Source organism: Panthera onca, chromosome B2, assembly GCF_046562875.1.
Source record: "Panthera onca isolate mPanOnc1 chromosome B2, mPanOnc1 haplotype 2, whole genome shotgun sequence".
NCBI classification, from domain to species: domain Eukaryota; kingdom Metazoa; phylum Chordata; class Mammalia; order Carnivora; family Felidae; genus Panthera; species Panthera onca.
Window position 1 is genome coordinate 67,586,100 of NC_138343.1, and position 14,548 is coordinate 67,600,647.

General features: G+C 39.5%; 1 protein-coding gene across 3 annotated transcripts in view; it reads right to left on the reverse strand.

The window, feature by feature from the left end:
* Positions 1-14,548, reverse strand: part of FILIP1 (filamin A interacting protein 1) — a 282,762-nt gene that overhangs the window by 56,400 nt on the left and 211,814 nt on the right. For all 3 annotated transcript variants that reach the window (XM_060615976.3, XM_060615977.3, XM_060615978.3), the window contains 2 exons: positions 11,860-12,033; positions 4,344-4,522 (listed from right to left, as the gene is read on the reverse strand). In XM_060615976.3, coding sequence (XP_060471959.1) covers positions 4,344-4,522; positions 11,860-12,033 — 353 coding nt within the window. The remainder of the gene's footprint in view (positions 1-4,343; positions 4,523-11,859; positions 12,034-14,548) is intronic.

The following is a 14,548-nucleotide window of genomic DNA, read 5'->3' on the forward strand; positions in this document are numbered from 1 at the left end:
AGAGATTTCTCTTGAGATGCTGATTTGTACTAAAAAAAAAAAAAATGAACTTATACTTGGAAGGCTTGCTGCAATATTATATGATGATGTAATTATTTATGTAGTCACAGCTGAGCCTATAGAATCCAAAAGTTTTAAAATCTACAATTACAGTTATAGATTTAGACAGCACTCCCCCACATCATTCACACACACACACACACACACACACACACACACACCTCAAATATTTAAGTTTCAGACCACTTTTTGATGTAACTGTGTTCTCTCTATTTTGACATTCCTGAAGCAGTTCTAGTGAAGCTTAAGATTAAAATCACAAGCCTTGCAGTTCAGACAGGGAGTAAAGTATAAACTCTGAAGGTGATCTCATGTGCTCAGAATTAAGCCTTTAAAGGTCAAGTTGACTTAAAATATGGACCAAACAATATAGCATTTAGAAAGGGAGTTTTCTTTACCCAATCTTAACTAATTCAATGAAGGATATTCTCCTCTTTATTATTAACAATGCTAGTTAAGCAATGCATTTTTTCATGCTATTTCATCCTTTTAATTTGGGAATATGACTATTTGTAAAAATAAATATGCAGTAAATGATGGTAATAAATTATGATCACAGTCTGCAGATTTAAAATGAAGGAAGCCCAGAACAAGATGTTGCCCATTTTACGTTCTTAATTTGTGGAATTTTTATATAAGATGAATTTAATAACTCCTGAAATGTTAAAAATAATTTCTGTTTCTATTATTTTTACACTTAAGGGTCTAGGTCACTGGCAATTACAAGGTCGTGGCTTGGGGGTGGGGGGGGTCTTTATTTAGCCTCCTGATAACCATCGTCAGCCTCCCATCATAACGACCCCAAACAGAATCCAACCAAAGTAGAGGCCTGTGTATGCTATTCAAACCCAACTCCAAACAAGTCCCCCGGCTGCTCCTTCCAACAGACGCTGTCTCAAAGTTTCTCCTATCTTGACAGTCTAGAAACCACTGGTCTGAATATCTCTGTTTATATCCTCCCAATAACCATCATTCTGCCTTGTAAGAGTTTATGTCATAGTTTGGCCATGAGAGCATGGAGGTGGGGAGCCCACACACATAGAGAGAACACAAAAAACAAGCCATTTTGCACAAGGGACTCATTTGCACAAAAGTGCTATACCACTATACACTGTGATCTGAGTTGAGCTGCATAATTTTTCTGGGACTCAATTTCTCCATCCATAGAATGCAGGACTCAAAAGGGCTGATCTCATAAGTCCTTTGCAGTGCTCAGAGCCTGGGATTCCTGGTCTCATCCAAAGTCTGAGTTTGGATTGCTTCTCAACACTTGCTACTGATCCCGTAGACCTGGCTCCTTTTTGCTATCTTTAACCATTCTCCCTCAGGAAATGAAAAACTCTAGCAGGATAATTACAGAGAACCAAGCCTAGATGCTACCCCAGGTAGGGGGCTAGATGGCGGGGGAAGCCCCTAGCTTCCTCCCATCTGCTCTCATCACTCCCACCCACCAAAGGAAAACCTGTCTGGGGCGGAGACCACCTGCAGAGTTGCACACTCAGTGGGAGAAGCTGGATGAGATTATACGGGCAAACCACTTAGGCTTATCTCACTTTCTTCCTTCCTTTTTTCTTGCTCACGGTAGAAACAAAGGGAAATGATTCCGAAGTAAAGTTCTTGGCTCCCCCGCCCCCGACAAAAGGGACTTTTCCGGAGAGGGGGAAGGGAATGCAAAACAAAGAAGGAAACAAAGGAGTTGGGACGTTCTACAGGAGGACTCCCACTTGTGCTTAGCAATGCCGGTTCTTTATTAGCTGCCGCCCAGCTTCCCCTGCAGGTGCTGCGGCCGCTAGGAGCTCCCCAAACCCCGGCCGAGGTCAGAGGGACAGGGCGCCTCGCCCGCGGTCCCGGCACCTGGCGGGGAGGGGCTCCCAGGCGACTTGGCCAGGGGAAAGAAAGCCATGGGGTCAGCAAACTGCCAGCCCCCATCAGTAGATCTAATTATGACCGCTGACTTCAAAAAGAGGATTTAACCCAAAGCAGATTTAGCAGAGCAGTTTCCAAAGGGCAGCAGGAATCCCGGGCCTGACCTTTGAGAAAATCCTATAGGCTTCACTGCCCCGGGAACTCGGCAAGCCAGTCACGGTGGACTCCTCAGATCGCAAAGACATTCAGGGATGCCAACTTAAGTTATCAGGGTCCTAGTGGGGATGTTTAATTTAGCATAACGTGTGTCTGGAGGGGCGTGCATTGCTGGTCAGTCAGGGGATTGATCTGGGGAAAAAACACTGACAGTGGAAAATATAAAGCTCTAAAGTATAACCCGTTAAGTCAACAATAACTATTTCAAAACGTTAAGGAGGTTTAATATGTTAAGTGAGCATCAAAGGTCTGTTAGTGAAGTTTGAGGACATATCCCAGCAACGCTGATCAAAGTATTGAAAGCATCTTAAGGTATTTTTTTTTAATTTTTACTTTGATTTTTAAAACCTTCTACCCAGCACTTTGCTCAGGAGAAATGTTTGCTGTGGTTGTTTTAGTAAAATCAAACAACTCCAAAAGGGTACAGAGCATTGGAATTGTTCCTCTAGAGTTGATGAACAAGAAGTTTGTAAATAAACACATCTGGGATAGGCTTATTGTATAATAAATACAAAAGTACTTTGTGAACTATAAAGCTCTTCGCTGTGGGTTATTATTTGAATTACTCTCACAAAACACAAAAATTAGGAAGACAAAAAGAAAGAGAAAGACACAGCCCAGGTAAGTACAGTCTTTCCATCCACGCGCTTCATTTAAACCAACTCTGTAAGTGAAATGGTGCCACTTCAGGCAGTTAGCTTACGTGGGAAATTGTAGAAAAGACAGGTCTGGTTCTAAACCACATAATTTACAATGTGAGCAGAAAACAATTCATTCACACAGGTGTTCTTTAAAATTATTTGATTTCAGATCTTTTAAGAAGTCACTATGAAACAAATTGCTACTCCTTTACCTGACCACATTCCAACACAGAACATCTAACCAGATGGCTGTTGCAGAGATTCACAATTTACACTGCCCTTAGAACCTTGTTTGCAAGATCTGTGCTTGAGGTTGGGAAGTTCGCAGAGACTGAGGAGGTGGAGTTTATTCTCACTGTGTGGTTGTCCAAAACAAAGTCACATTAGACCATCTGTTTGTTCAAATACAAAGCTGATAAACCTTAGCTTCCAGGAGCAGAAGACAGGCTTAAGCCGTAAACTGAGAGTATTGGTATGCAACACTCCAGCCATTGTTCTCTTTACCATTTCTCCTTCCCCAAGGGATGTGCCAAGTCCAATAATAAGTAAAACTTACCAATAATTTTTAAAAATTTAACAAAAACTTGTTTCATGCTTTTATTTACTCTTCTTGTGACAGCTTTTTCTTATAAGCAAACTAATCTAGGAAAACCAGGTCTCTTTCTTGTAACTAAGTATATAATAAAGCTGGGATTAGTAAAGCTGTTCCCAAGTGGCTCTTAATTTGCAAGTCCTAAATACAGAAGCAGACACGCTCGGTAACTCCAAGCATCAGGCTTGGATGTCACTGGTTTCAAAGATTGTGGAATTCACAGACATAACCATTCAGCTGAGGAAAGAAAAAGAGAATAAACTAAAGAGAAGATGCTGAAAAAACTGGAGAGTATAGAAGAGTTAATTACAAAGCTTTTCAGTTTGGAGTCTCTACATCAAACGTGGTGATCCCTGGTCTGAGAAAACTACCTGCCAGGACAGATATCCATGCTCCACATGCAGAGTTTTTGTTTTGTTTTGTTTTGGTTTGGCTCCTTTTTTTACACCGTGTTTTAAGAGTTATGTAACCCTTAGAAAGCAGGTAGCTCTAGTTGTTAAGTACTTTATACACAACCAAATATTAAGACTTTCTATAGTGGTATTAAGAATGAACAGGATTCAATTTTAAATGGTTAAGCTTCATAATTTGTCTTCCTGACTAAGTGGGTTTCAACCTCAAAGGAAAAAAAAAGTAGATTATTTCCCATAGAAGGAAATCGGGAGAGAGCTTTTCAGATGTAGGTGGCTTCACTGATCAGATATAAGCTCTCCGGAGTTTGTTTCCAGCTTTATGCTTTTATGGCTCTCACCATGCTAGCAGGAATCTGGTGTCCCACTCTGTGCACCCCCAAACATATTCATATGAACAATTCCAGATAAAAATCTGACTCATTCAGGTCACCAACCACTCAGAAATTAGAGTTAGAATCCGGGCACCTGTCTGTGGTGTCACTGGATTGGCGTGTGACCCCAGGCAGGAGGGACAGAGATGAAAGGACTGGGCCATCTCAGTGTGGTGCTCATTACCTCTCCCGCTCCTGCTCCAGCAGGTTGGTGAAGTCGTCGCTCTTGTTCATGTAGTCAGTGTGTTTGTGCTTCTCGCTCTCTAACTCGTACACGGTGCGCCTGTGACACTTCTCTGCCAGCAGCAGCTGCTCTAGCATGCGCCGGTAGGTTTCTTTCTGTTTTTCCTCAAGTCTGTCCAGCTGAGTAAACAAACATGGGAAAGAGCTTAATATTTTATTTGATTTGCATATGACTCAAAATATTACATTAGTCTACTGATTTATTATCTGAAAGAGAGAACATTGAGTCTGGTGTTCTCTGCCATTTTCCCCATTCCCTCATTTTGTCTAGGCCAACTGGCTTTGTAAACTAGCCATAATAAGGCTGCGGTAACTTCTGGCCTTCTGGCCCTTTTTCTGTGGACAGATGTATGGTTCCTAAACTTGCAAGAGAACAAACTCTTTCACTATTTTAGTGAGATGACATAAAACCCTATACTTAGAAAGAGGATAACGGCCTCCTGATCTCAGAAAAATTAAGAGCTCAGCATGTACATATACCAAACTTCTCCTGTGGGAAGTAATTACCATAATCACAATCTGTTTTTAAGACTTGCAGTTACTTGCATTTCTAGGAAATGTATAGGAAGGATCCACAGTCCGCTCTTTTCAAGTATGCTAAATAGAGGGAGGATTTCAGAACTTATATAGAGCACATACCTCAGACTAAAGGAGATGTTATCAAATATTATTACAGGACTTTTTGTGCCTATTTCTCTGACCAGGCTATCTTTTTTTTATTGTTTTTTAAGTTTGTTTATTTATTTTGAGAGAGAGAGAGAACACGTGCGCATGCACGAGCAGGAGAGGGGTAGAGAGAGGGAGAGACAGAATCTCAAGCAGGCTCCCAGCTATCAGCACAGAGCCTGACCTATGGCTGGATCTTATGAACTCCCTGGGAGATCATGACCTGAGCCAAGATCCAGAGTCAGACACTTAACTGACTGAGCCACCCAGGCACCCCCAGGCTAAAAGATCTTTAAGGGGTGCCTTGATTATGTTTTTAGTCCCTGGTGTCAAGCACAGTGCCTAGAACAAAGTAAGTGTTCAGTAAATGTTTGTTAAGTTGGACCAAATTTTATAATATTGATAGTTCCCTATCCTGTTCTCCTCTTCAAACTGCAGTTCAGGGTTTCTCAACTTTAGCACTACTGACAGTTTGGGCCAAATAATTCTTTATTTTGCGTGGTTGTTTTGTGCATTGGAGAATGTGTAGCAGCATCTTTGGCCTCTACCCCCCAGATGCCAGCAGAGCTGCCTCTAGTTGTGACAAACCTGTCCTCAGAAATCGCCAAATGTCTCTTGGAGGGCAAAACACTTCCACTGCCATTCACCCCAAGCTGAGAATCACTGTTTTCATTGAAACAGACATATTTAAAATCCATTCTCAATCCACTATTTACTCCCTAAAACCTAATGGGGTCACTCCATGGGTGTCAGCATCTGAATTCTTTCCCTGGGTTCTCCATGTTTGTCCCTTAGTCATACGGAAGATCTAAGTTTCCCTCTACAGTTGCATGATATCTCCATTGTGAATAGATCATTTCTGGGGCCCCAGATAAAAGATACTGTCCTGATAATCCTCAGTGTTTCCGATCAGATTTTCATCCCCCCTTTGCCAAAGAGCAGGGGATCAGACAGACTGGTAGAGAAGCCCAGGTTAACTGGTGGCTGATACCATCAAATGATACATTTGATATCATCAGGGATTACCAAATGGTACTTTTGTGTGTTCTGATAGATTTATGTAATCTTATACGAGAGAGTTCCTTCATTGGAATATCTCCCTACTATAATATATTCTCCCTCAGGAACTCTCTTATCTTTCTACAATGTGATTTTCATCATACATTATAGAATGTGTCAAGCATTTCTAAAATACCATCATCATCATCATCATCATCATCATCATCAATGTAGAAAGAGCAGCTCTTTCCCTTTTTTGATCCTTTCTACTTATCATAGGACTCTCCTTCCTTTTGAAAGTATTTGGAAGAGCAACTTCTGCCTGCTTCTTCATACCCGCCCCCACTTCCCTAAGGAAGGAGGGGTGACTTATTTGAAACTTGTATTTGGGATAGGAAACTAGGCATAAGCAGTTCAGCCTTTTTATTTCTTATTTTTTTACTCTGCCTGCCATAAAATGGTACATCATGCTCTGAAGGCCCCAAATCTCCTTCGAGTGGTTTCTCCAAAGACTAGGAGTAAAGTAATAGAAAGCCCAGTGGTGTTTGTTCACTTATCTATTCAGACCAATACGATTACAAGCTTCAACTCATCTATCCAACTTTTGCAGTTATCCCTCAATTCCTTCAAGGAACTCTTGAGGGGAAGATGGGGGCATTATTAATTGGATAGCTAAGCTATTCAGAAAGATACACATTGTAAGGGCATCTGGAGAAAAACAGCGTATTTTGATATTAAGTGTTCTAAGGCAGCTTAGGTAGAAGATAGGCCTTAGCTTTAATATGTTCTGCCCATGTGGGCCTTTGAGATTGGTTGCTCTCAGCAGCTACAATCCTGGGGCTAGCCAACTGGAGTAGTTGCTGGGGTCTCAGTCGGCAATGTTCCACTAACCTACAGTAGCAGAGCTTGACCCCAGCAATGATTACATAATCACAAGGATAGTCTTTTTGTCTCTTAATGCATTGAAAGGATGCCGAGACACTGGTGTATGCATTGATTTTCACTGCAGACCCAGACATTAAACTGTAAAGGTAGCAAATTCCTCTTTAGTAATAAATCATTAGTGTGTGAGGATCTAGCTTTTAATTTTAAATTCCAGATGTAAGAACCAACATAGGTAGCAAAATATCAGCTGTACAAGACCTGTGTCTTGTCATTTTGTTTGGAATTACATAGAGCTCCCAGGAGAGAACTGAGGTGGGCTAACCTCTCAGGTCTATGTGGCTTGTCTAGAAGCTCGGAAGACCAGCTCCCATAACTATGGCTCTGTAGATTCATTAATCATGTATACTATGTCCATGACTTTTGGTTTTCAGGATCCAAACTGTGGCTCAACCATAGAGGAATGCTTGCTTTTATTAATGAACAGTGAAAGTGAAATGGGAACCTATTACTTTAGAAATATAGCTCCCACTTGGACAGGTGGAAGGAAAATTGAATGAGATCATCATAACACCAAAGGCCAAAATTTACTAGGGAGAGTATACCTGGAAGTCTTATTCTACTAAATCAAGTTGATGGAGAAGTTTGAGGACTTGAGATGGAGAGAAATTTCAGCGTGTTTTAGACAAAAGAATCATGGTTCAGGAAGTGATTTTAGCCCTGTTATCAGCAGATAATACTAAGTGGAGAAGTATTAAGGGATTTAGGAAGACAGAAATCTACTAAAGAGGAAACATGATGTCTTAAAGGCCAAACTGGACTTACACAAAAGAGAAATGGATCTAAGTGCTCTTAAAGATAGGGCTATACAGAAGGGAGATATTTTAGTCATTATTGGATAAGAATGAGTGTCCAGAGGAAGTACAGATAGGAGAGCAGAGACAACAGAGCAATGTGACTCCCCCCATAGAAAAGGTACTGGGATCCAGGAAATGTTTAAGAAGCATGCGATAAAATAATTGCAGACAGTTCTTCATGAGATCAGTTGGGAGCCATTCTCTTGAAGGCTGCCACAGCTTTTCAAAGTAGATACATAAAATATAGACCGATTTAAGAATTAAATTCTGAGAAGATCAAGGTAGAAAATTTGAAGCATTATTTGGTGAGTTTCAAGGTGCCCACTAATATTGATGGGCCCTGAGTGAACATGCTCAAGAAACATAAAGATGTAGAGTTTGGCGGAAAGATGAGACAAACAAAGGGGTATTCACGTAGGACAGTAGCATAAACAGTCCAAACTTGGGATGAAGTGAAATGAGGAAAGACTCATCCTTCAGTGAGGATTATCCAACTCAAGGACATAAATGTAGGTAAGATTTGCCTTGACTAAAGTATCTTCTTGGAAGGTTCATAACTCCTTGATTTTACTTCTAGCACATAATACAGAACACAGAAGGTAATATTAGGAAAACTAATGTCTGGGTCAGAAAGCATAAGGAAAAAGAAGCAAACAAATAAAAACCACTATAAGATCCATAAAACAGTGAGAAAAAGAAGGGACCACTTGAAGAAACTAGTCAAAATGTTAACAAAAACAAGGGTCCCTGGGTGGCTAGGCTGGTAGAGTATCTGACTCTTGATTTTGGCTCAGGTCATGATCTCACAGTTTGTGAGTTTGAGCCCCACGTCAGGCTCTGCACTGACAACATGGAGCCTGCTTAGGATTCTCTCTTCCTTTCCTTCTCTGCCCTTCCTCTGCTCAGTTTCTCTCCCTCTCTCTCAAAATAAATAAATAAACATTTAAAAAACAAAACCAAAACAAAACAAAGACTCAGTTGAGTCTTCTTACTGAAGAAAAAAAGAAAACAATTAAAGAGGACCTAAAACAAAACCTAGGTACAGAGAAGGTGACCACTGCAAATCCCTAAACTTTTGAAAAGACAGGTATGTTTTAAATGCCACTCACTGAAGGCAAGGATAGAGCATGCAAACAGATTCCTCCCCCCAACCTAGGGTTCACCGTTTCTATTATTATTTTTAAAAAATTTTTTAACGTTTATTTATTATTGAGAGACAGAGAGACACAGAGCATGAGCAGGGGAGGGATAGAGAGAGGGGGAGACACAGAATCTGAAATAGGCTCCAGGCTCTGAGCTGTCAGCACAGAGCCCGACGCAGGGCTCAAACTCACAGACTGTGAGATCATGACCAGAGCCGAAGTCGGTCACCCAACCAACTGAGCCACCCAGGCGCCCCTAGTTTCTATTATTACTAACCTTTGATGGTAACAGGCTCTGTCTGATGTGGACAACTGCCCCAGGCTGACCAGAATCCTGTTGTAATTAAAGATTTTCTCTGCCTATCTTCCTTCCCTTAGACATCCCCTAAGTCTCTACTTCAGTCTTGCTAAGAGTAACATGGGCCTGCATTATGCTGAGTCATTTTGCTTGAGATAAATTGACCATGGAACTGAGGATTTTCTTGCATTTTTTAAATTTATGAGTGTGAGGTTGGTATTATGATAATTCCATGTGTCCTAATAAGTCTTTGGACACTTTGATAAAAGGGGAATAGGGGGGCTTTAGGGTATATTAATTAAACTTTGAAAATGCATAAGATTAAGATCCCTCAAGCTAAGCAGAATAAGAATTTGGGAAGGAAAGAAACTGAAACCTTGATTTCTTTGGAATTTTGCTGAAGAATTATGAATTTTGATATACTGGACTTTAATTCACAAAGAAGCTCAGGGGGATTTAATATTTGCTGCTTAATTTCTCCCCAGATATTTGGCAAATGAGAGGGATCCACCACATGGGGTTCATTGTTTAACCTCTGATAAATTCCATTGAATAACCTAGCTGGGCCTAATCTGGTATGCAAATTAAAATGAGCAGTGGGTTTTTGGCTTGAGGTGCAGGATAGCTTCTAAGAAGAGCTAGACTATCTGCTCATAGTCCTAGGAGGCTATCAGAACAGTGATTGTACTGGTATCCTTGCCTCATGAAGTTGGAAGAAGGACTCCTGCTCCTTGATAATGACAACTTGATTGTTAAGTTCAAAAGGTTAAGAGACCCAAAATGTGTAGATGCAAGATAAATCTTTTCTCTTTCTAGCATTCTATTTCTCCTACAAAGCAGGACTTCACCATTTTGTCAGCATTGGGAAAAGTAGTTCCTGTCCTTCTCTCTACCTCCTAACTCCTCTCTAAGGGAGGAAAACTCTTCCGACTGTGAGTTGAGGGGAGAAAGAAGTCAAAAAGCATGCCCAACTTAGTTCTAAAAGGACCACCCACAGGGTGGGTATGTTCTTCTCCACAACTCTGTCCATGAGATAGGAACACTTGGGTTAGGCCTACTTTCTGAAGGTAGGTCAGAAATTCTTCTCTTTGTGTACTTTCCATATAACTCGGTGGATTAGAGGCATTGATTTTGGGTAAGTGTATGAGATTTGCAGATCTATCTCTCCTTTGAGGTGTCATCCCAAGCTCTAACTTGAGGGAAAAGAATTAGGAAACCTAAATGATATAATTTATCCAAACTGAGTTCTCCAATCCGGTGGTTATCATAATAATATTTAATGAATATTTTGACTTCATTATGTCTTTCCTCCTCAAACCCCTCCAAGTTTGGAACTAGTTAAAGGTGTAAGCAAGTATCATGCCAGCAAATATCATCCCAGCAAATGTTAATGGTTAGTATTTGTTGAGTACCTGGTATGTACCCGACACTGTGTTAAAAGTTTTACAGGCATTGCTTCATGTAATCCTCACAACAACTCTGAGATATGCACTCTTGTTACTCCCACCTGACAGATAAGGTAATAAGCTTAGAGAGCTGAAGTGACCCACCCAAAGCCATATGCAGCTAGTAACCACGGCTCTCAAACATGAAAGTGGATCCAGCCAGTTGACTGCATTCCATCATAAATCATCTCTTAATATTTTAGGCAAAGATGAAAACAAGAGCTCTGGCTTATCCTTGTTGCAGAAATTAGATAATTATGGGACCATCAATCTGTTGTAAATACTGTGTAAGCAGATCGCATCTGAGATCTGTCAAACTGAGCTGCTACAAACACTTGACATAAGATAAAAGTTAAATTATGATCAGTTGCTTCAGACTTTTAATTTCTGTGTTCTTTTTTTCATTTATGATACTAATTTTACATCTATGAATTTTTTACATGAATTCTGAAGAGTTAATATGGCTAGATCCAGCATCCATTTCCATAATTCAGCCTCTAACTTCTACTACAATGTGGGAATACTTTTAACATGTAGTATCATAGGAAATTAATAACAATAGTAAATAGTTCCTAACACAATATTATATAAAAATGATTAAATACAGCCTTCTTAGGTTTCCTTTCATCTTAAAGAATTACCCTAAGCATTCCATTGGGATTTTGCCTCAACCATTGTATGCCTCAACTCACATGAGACCATTTAATTATGATAGTCTATAAGATACTAAAACACAGTACCTTTATAAATATCAATAATAAAATATCCATCAACATAATATCAAGAATCAATTTAATTTTCTTTTACCAGTTTGATAATGATCTTCACAACTCTATGCCAAATCTGAGAAGCACTTCAAATTTTTGCACACATCACCTCTGAAAGCAGTGAAAGAATAACAGGCTGCAAGAGCCTGTAACTAGCATAATCACATGAGAAATATATTTTAGGCTTTAAGTATATTTAAGGAAATGCTTCCAAAATTCTTATCATCGAAATGTATCCACTGTAATTCATGAGTTATGTAATTACACTTTACTTCAATATTAGTGTGTCATAAAAATTTCACCTTTGAAAGAAAATGTTAGAGCTTGTAAAATGGAAGAATGTGAAGCTATCACTCTGAGGTACCCTTCTATAGGGGGACTTGTTGATGTTGTATTTTTACCTCTGAAATTGGTTTCTCATAGACATCTTCTCCTATAGATTTCTCCTGGGCTAGGATGGCGTCTCGGTGCAGGACTCGGAGCACTTTCTCTGGTTCTGCAGACCCGTAATGAGCCTCCAGAACCTCAGGCTTGGTTTTCTCCGTCTTCAGCATATGGATCACATCTTCCCTGGCCTGTGGGTAGAGTGCAGCAAGGTCAGACAGTCGACAACATAAATCACATGCCAGACTCACAAAATCAACACAAAGCTTATTGAACACATCCCCATCTCTTCGGGGCTATTGGCAAATTCACTGGGTATTTTGTTCTTATTTTTTATCAAAAGCAGATTGGCAAGCAGATACTCTGCTTCAGGTTGCTAGGAAGCAGACAAGCAGAAAAAGGGTTTGTGCTAATATTAACTACACAAAAATTGCTTTATCTAAGTAGAAAAGATTCTGAGCGCTTTTGAATCAAGGGCACCTGGGATACTTATCCCATTTCAGTGCACATGAGGTCAAGGACAATTTGAAATTTTCTAGTTTTCTATGTATACTCTCAATGAAGAATTCAAATCTGGTTTGAAATAGCACCCTGCTCTCCCCATTCTAGTTATAACTCTGTGTGTAATTAACAAAAACAGCCTTTATTAGTGATGTCCTGTTTCCCGTCAGGTGATTCATTTTGCGCAGAAACACATGGTTCAGAATTCACTTGATGCTGGGCTGAGCTTTTCAATTTAATATATTCACACCAAAGGTGACATTTAACTCCTCTAACATCCAGACAGCCAATCACATGAGTCAGATTGGTGGGGTCAAGGTTGTTCTTTGGGTTTCTCAGCAAAACTTCAGCACTTTGTTAAGCTCTTGAGAAAACCAGATGATTATAGGTTTTATATCATATTTACTCTGGAACTCATTACATAATGCAAATACCTCTGGATATATTTTCTACTGGTTAATAGTGATGAATTTTCTAGTTATGATGGAGATGGCATTTGCTAAATGGACTCCCATCTGGTCATATACTTGTTTTTCCAGTAATGGTGATGGGTATAAAGTATCCTGACTTCATGCCAACTTCTACCAAAGAACAATCTGGTTGGCAAGAGTTTCAGTCTGTGGCAATAGAATAGAGTTTTCTCCTGTGTTACACTAACTATGCGTTTGAAATTATAACCTGGCTCATTATCATAGTATTCTAAACAACAGAGCTAACTAGTTAGTCCTGGGACAGGACCATTATAAAGTTTGGTCTTTCTTGAGGTTTCTCACTTTTACTGCCTTTTCATAGTCTCCAAATTAATCTAATTCCAGATGGCTAAAGACTAATTTATTACAGAAACGTCAATAGACTGGAATTTGCAGATTTTTCCCAAGTTGTCTTTGCCACATTTACATGTGCTCATTTCAACACACAAAAAAAATGGAAAATATTAATTTTGAAGAAACTAGTAGTTCAGAATTCACGAGAAAGTTAAAGTTAGAAAATAATTTAATGGAAAGGCAATGTGTTTCCGTGCGGAGTGAAAGGACATAAGCATAGATGCAGTCAGGGTATCCTGTACAGGATCTCTGTGCAGTTTAGAAAAAAGTGCCCACTCACTCCAGGACATACAGCCCTGAGTCAGAGTGCAGCTTACCTAGCAAGGAAAGAGAGTGCTGTATGTCAACCTCTATCTATCCCTTCTGCCAGGCACTCTTATACAAGGCATAACTCCATATAGATGGTGGCAGACTGAAGGAGCATAAGGTCTGTCATTGGTTATTGGTTTTCAGGCAAATAATGTAAATAAGGAGTTTTTAGAAATGTAAATAGGTAGCTATTTCAGTTCAAAAGTTGAAGCTATGTGGTTTAAAAATATGTAAATATTGTTAGTATCTGTCTTCTGGAACAAATCTTAATTCTCTTAGAAGAAAACAGTTTCTTTTGTTCCAACTGATATGAAACACCTTTTTCTTCTTTCTGTAAAATGTGCTTATGCTTGAGTTGTATTAATTGTGATATGCTGGAGCTCCTGGGTGGCTCAGTTGGTTGGGCAACTGACTTCAGCTCAGGTCATGAACTCACGGTTCATGGGTTCAAGCCCCATGTCGGGCTCTGTGCTGACAGCTTGGAGCCTGGAGCCTATTTCAGATTCTGTGTCTCCCTCTCTCTCTGCCCCTCCCCCACCAATGGGCCCTCTTTCTCTCTCTCTCTCTCCCTCTCTCTCTCTCTATCAAAATAAATAAACATTTTTTTAAAATTGTGATATGCTACATATACCACATATTTCATTCTTAGTTTAATTACCCTAGGCACTAATTACTAAAGAAAAAGAGGTTATGGTGATATAGCACTGTGAATTGTATATTTAAAACCACACTATTCATCATGAACTTACTAAAAGCTTTTTAACTGCTATAATAATCCTGGAAGGAATACAAATGTTGCCTTTAAATTACTGCTACTTAAAGTAGTTTAATATAGTAATCAATCATTATTATTGCAGTGTCTGCTTAATCAATGGGTTAATTAAATATCTATGTAATCACAATAAATTTTTAACTACTTTAAATATGATTCAATCTATGTAAATAATATTCTACATTTTGGAGATAAAACCACTTTATATCTCCATTTTGAGAAACTTCTTAATTTTTGTATAAAAGAATAAAAATTCAAAATGTAAGAAAGTTCCTGTCCTTAAACATTAACTGTTTTCAC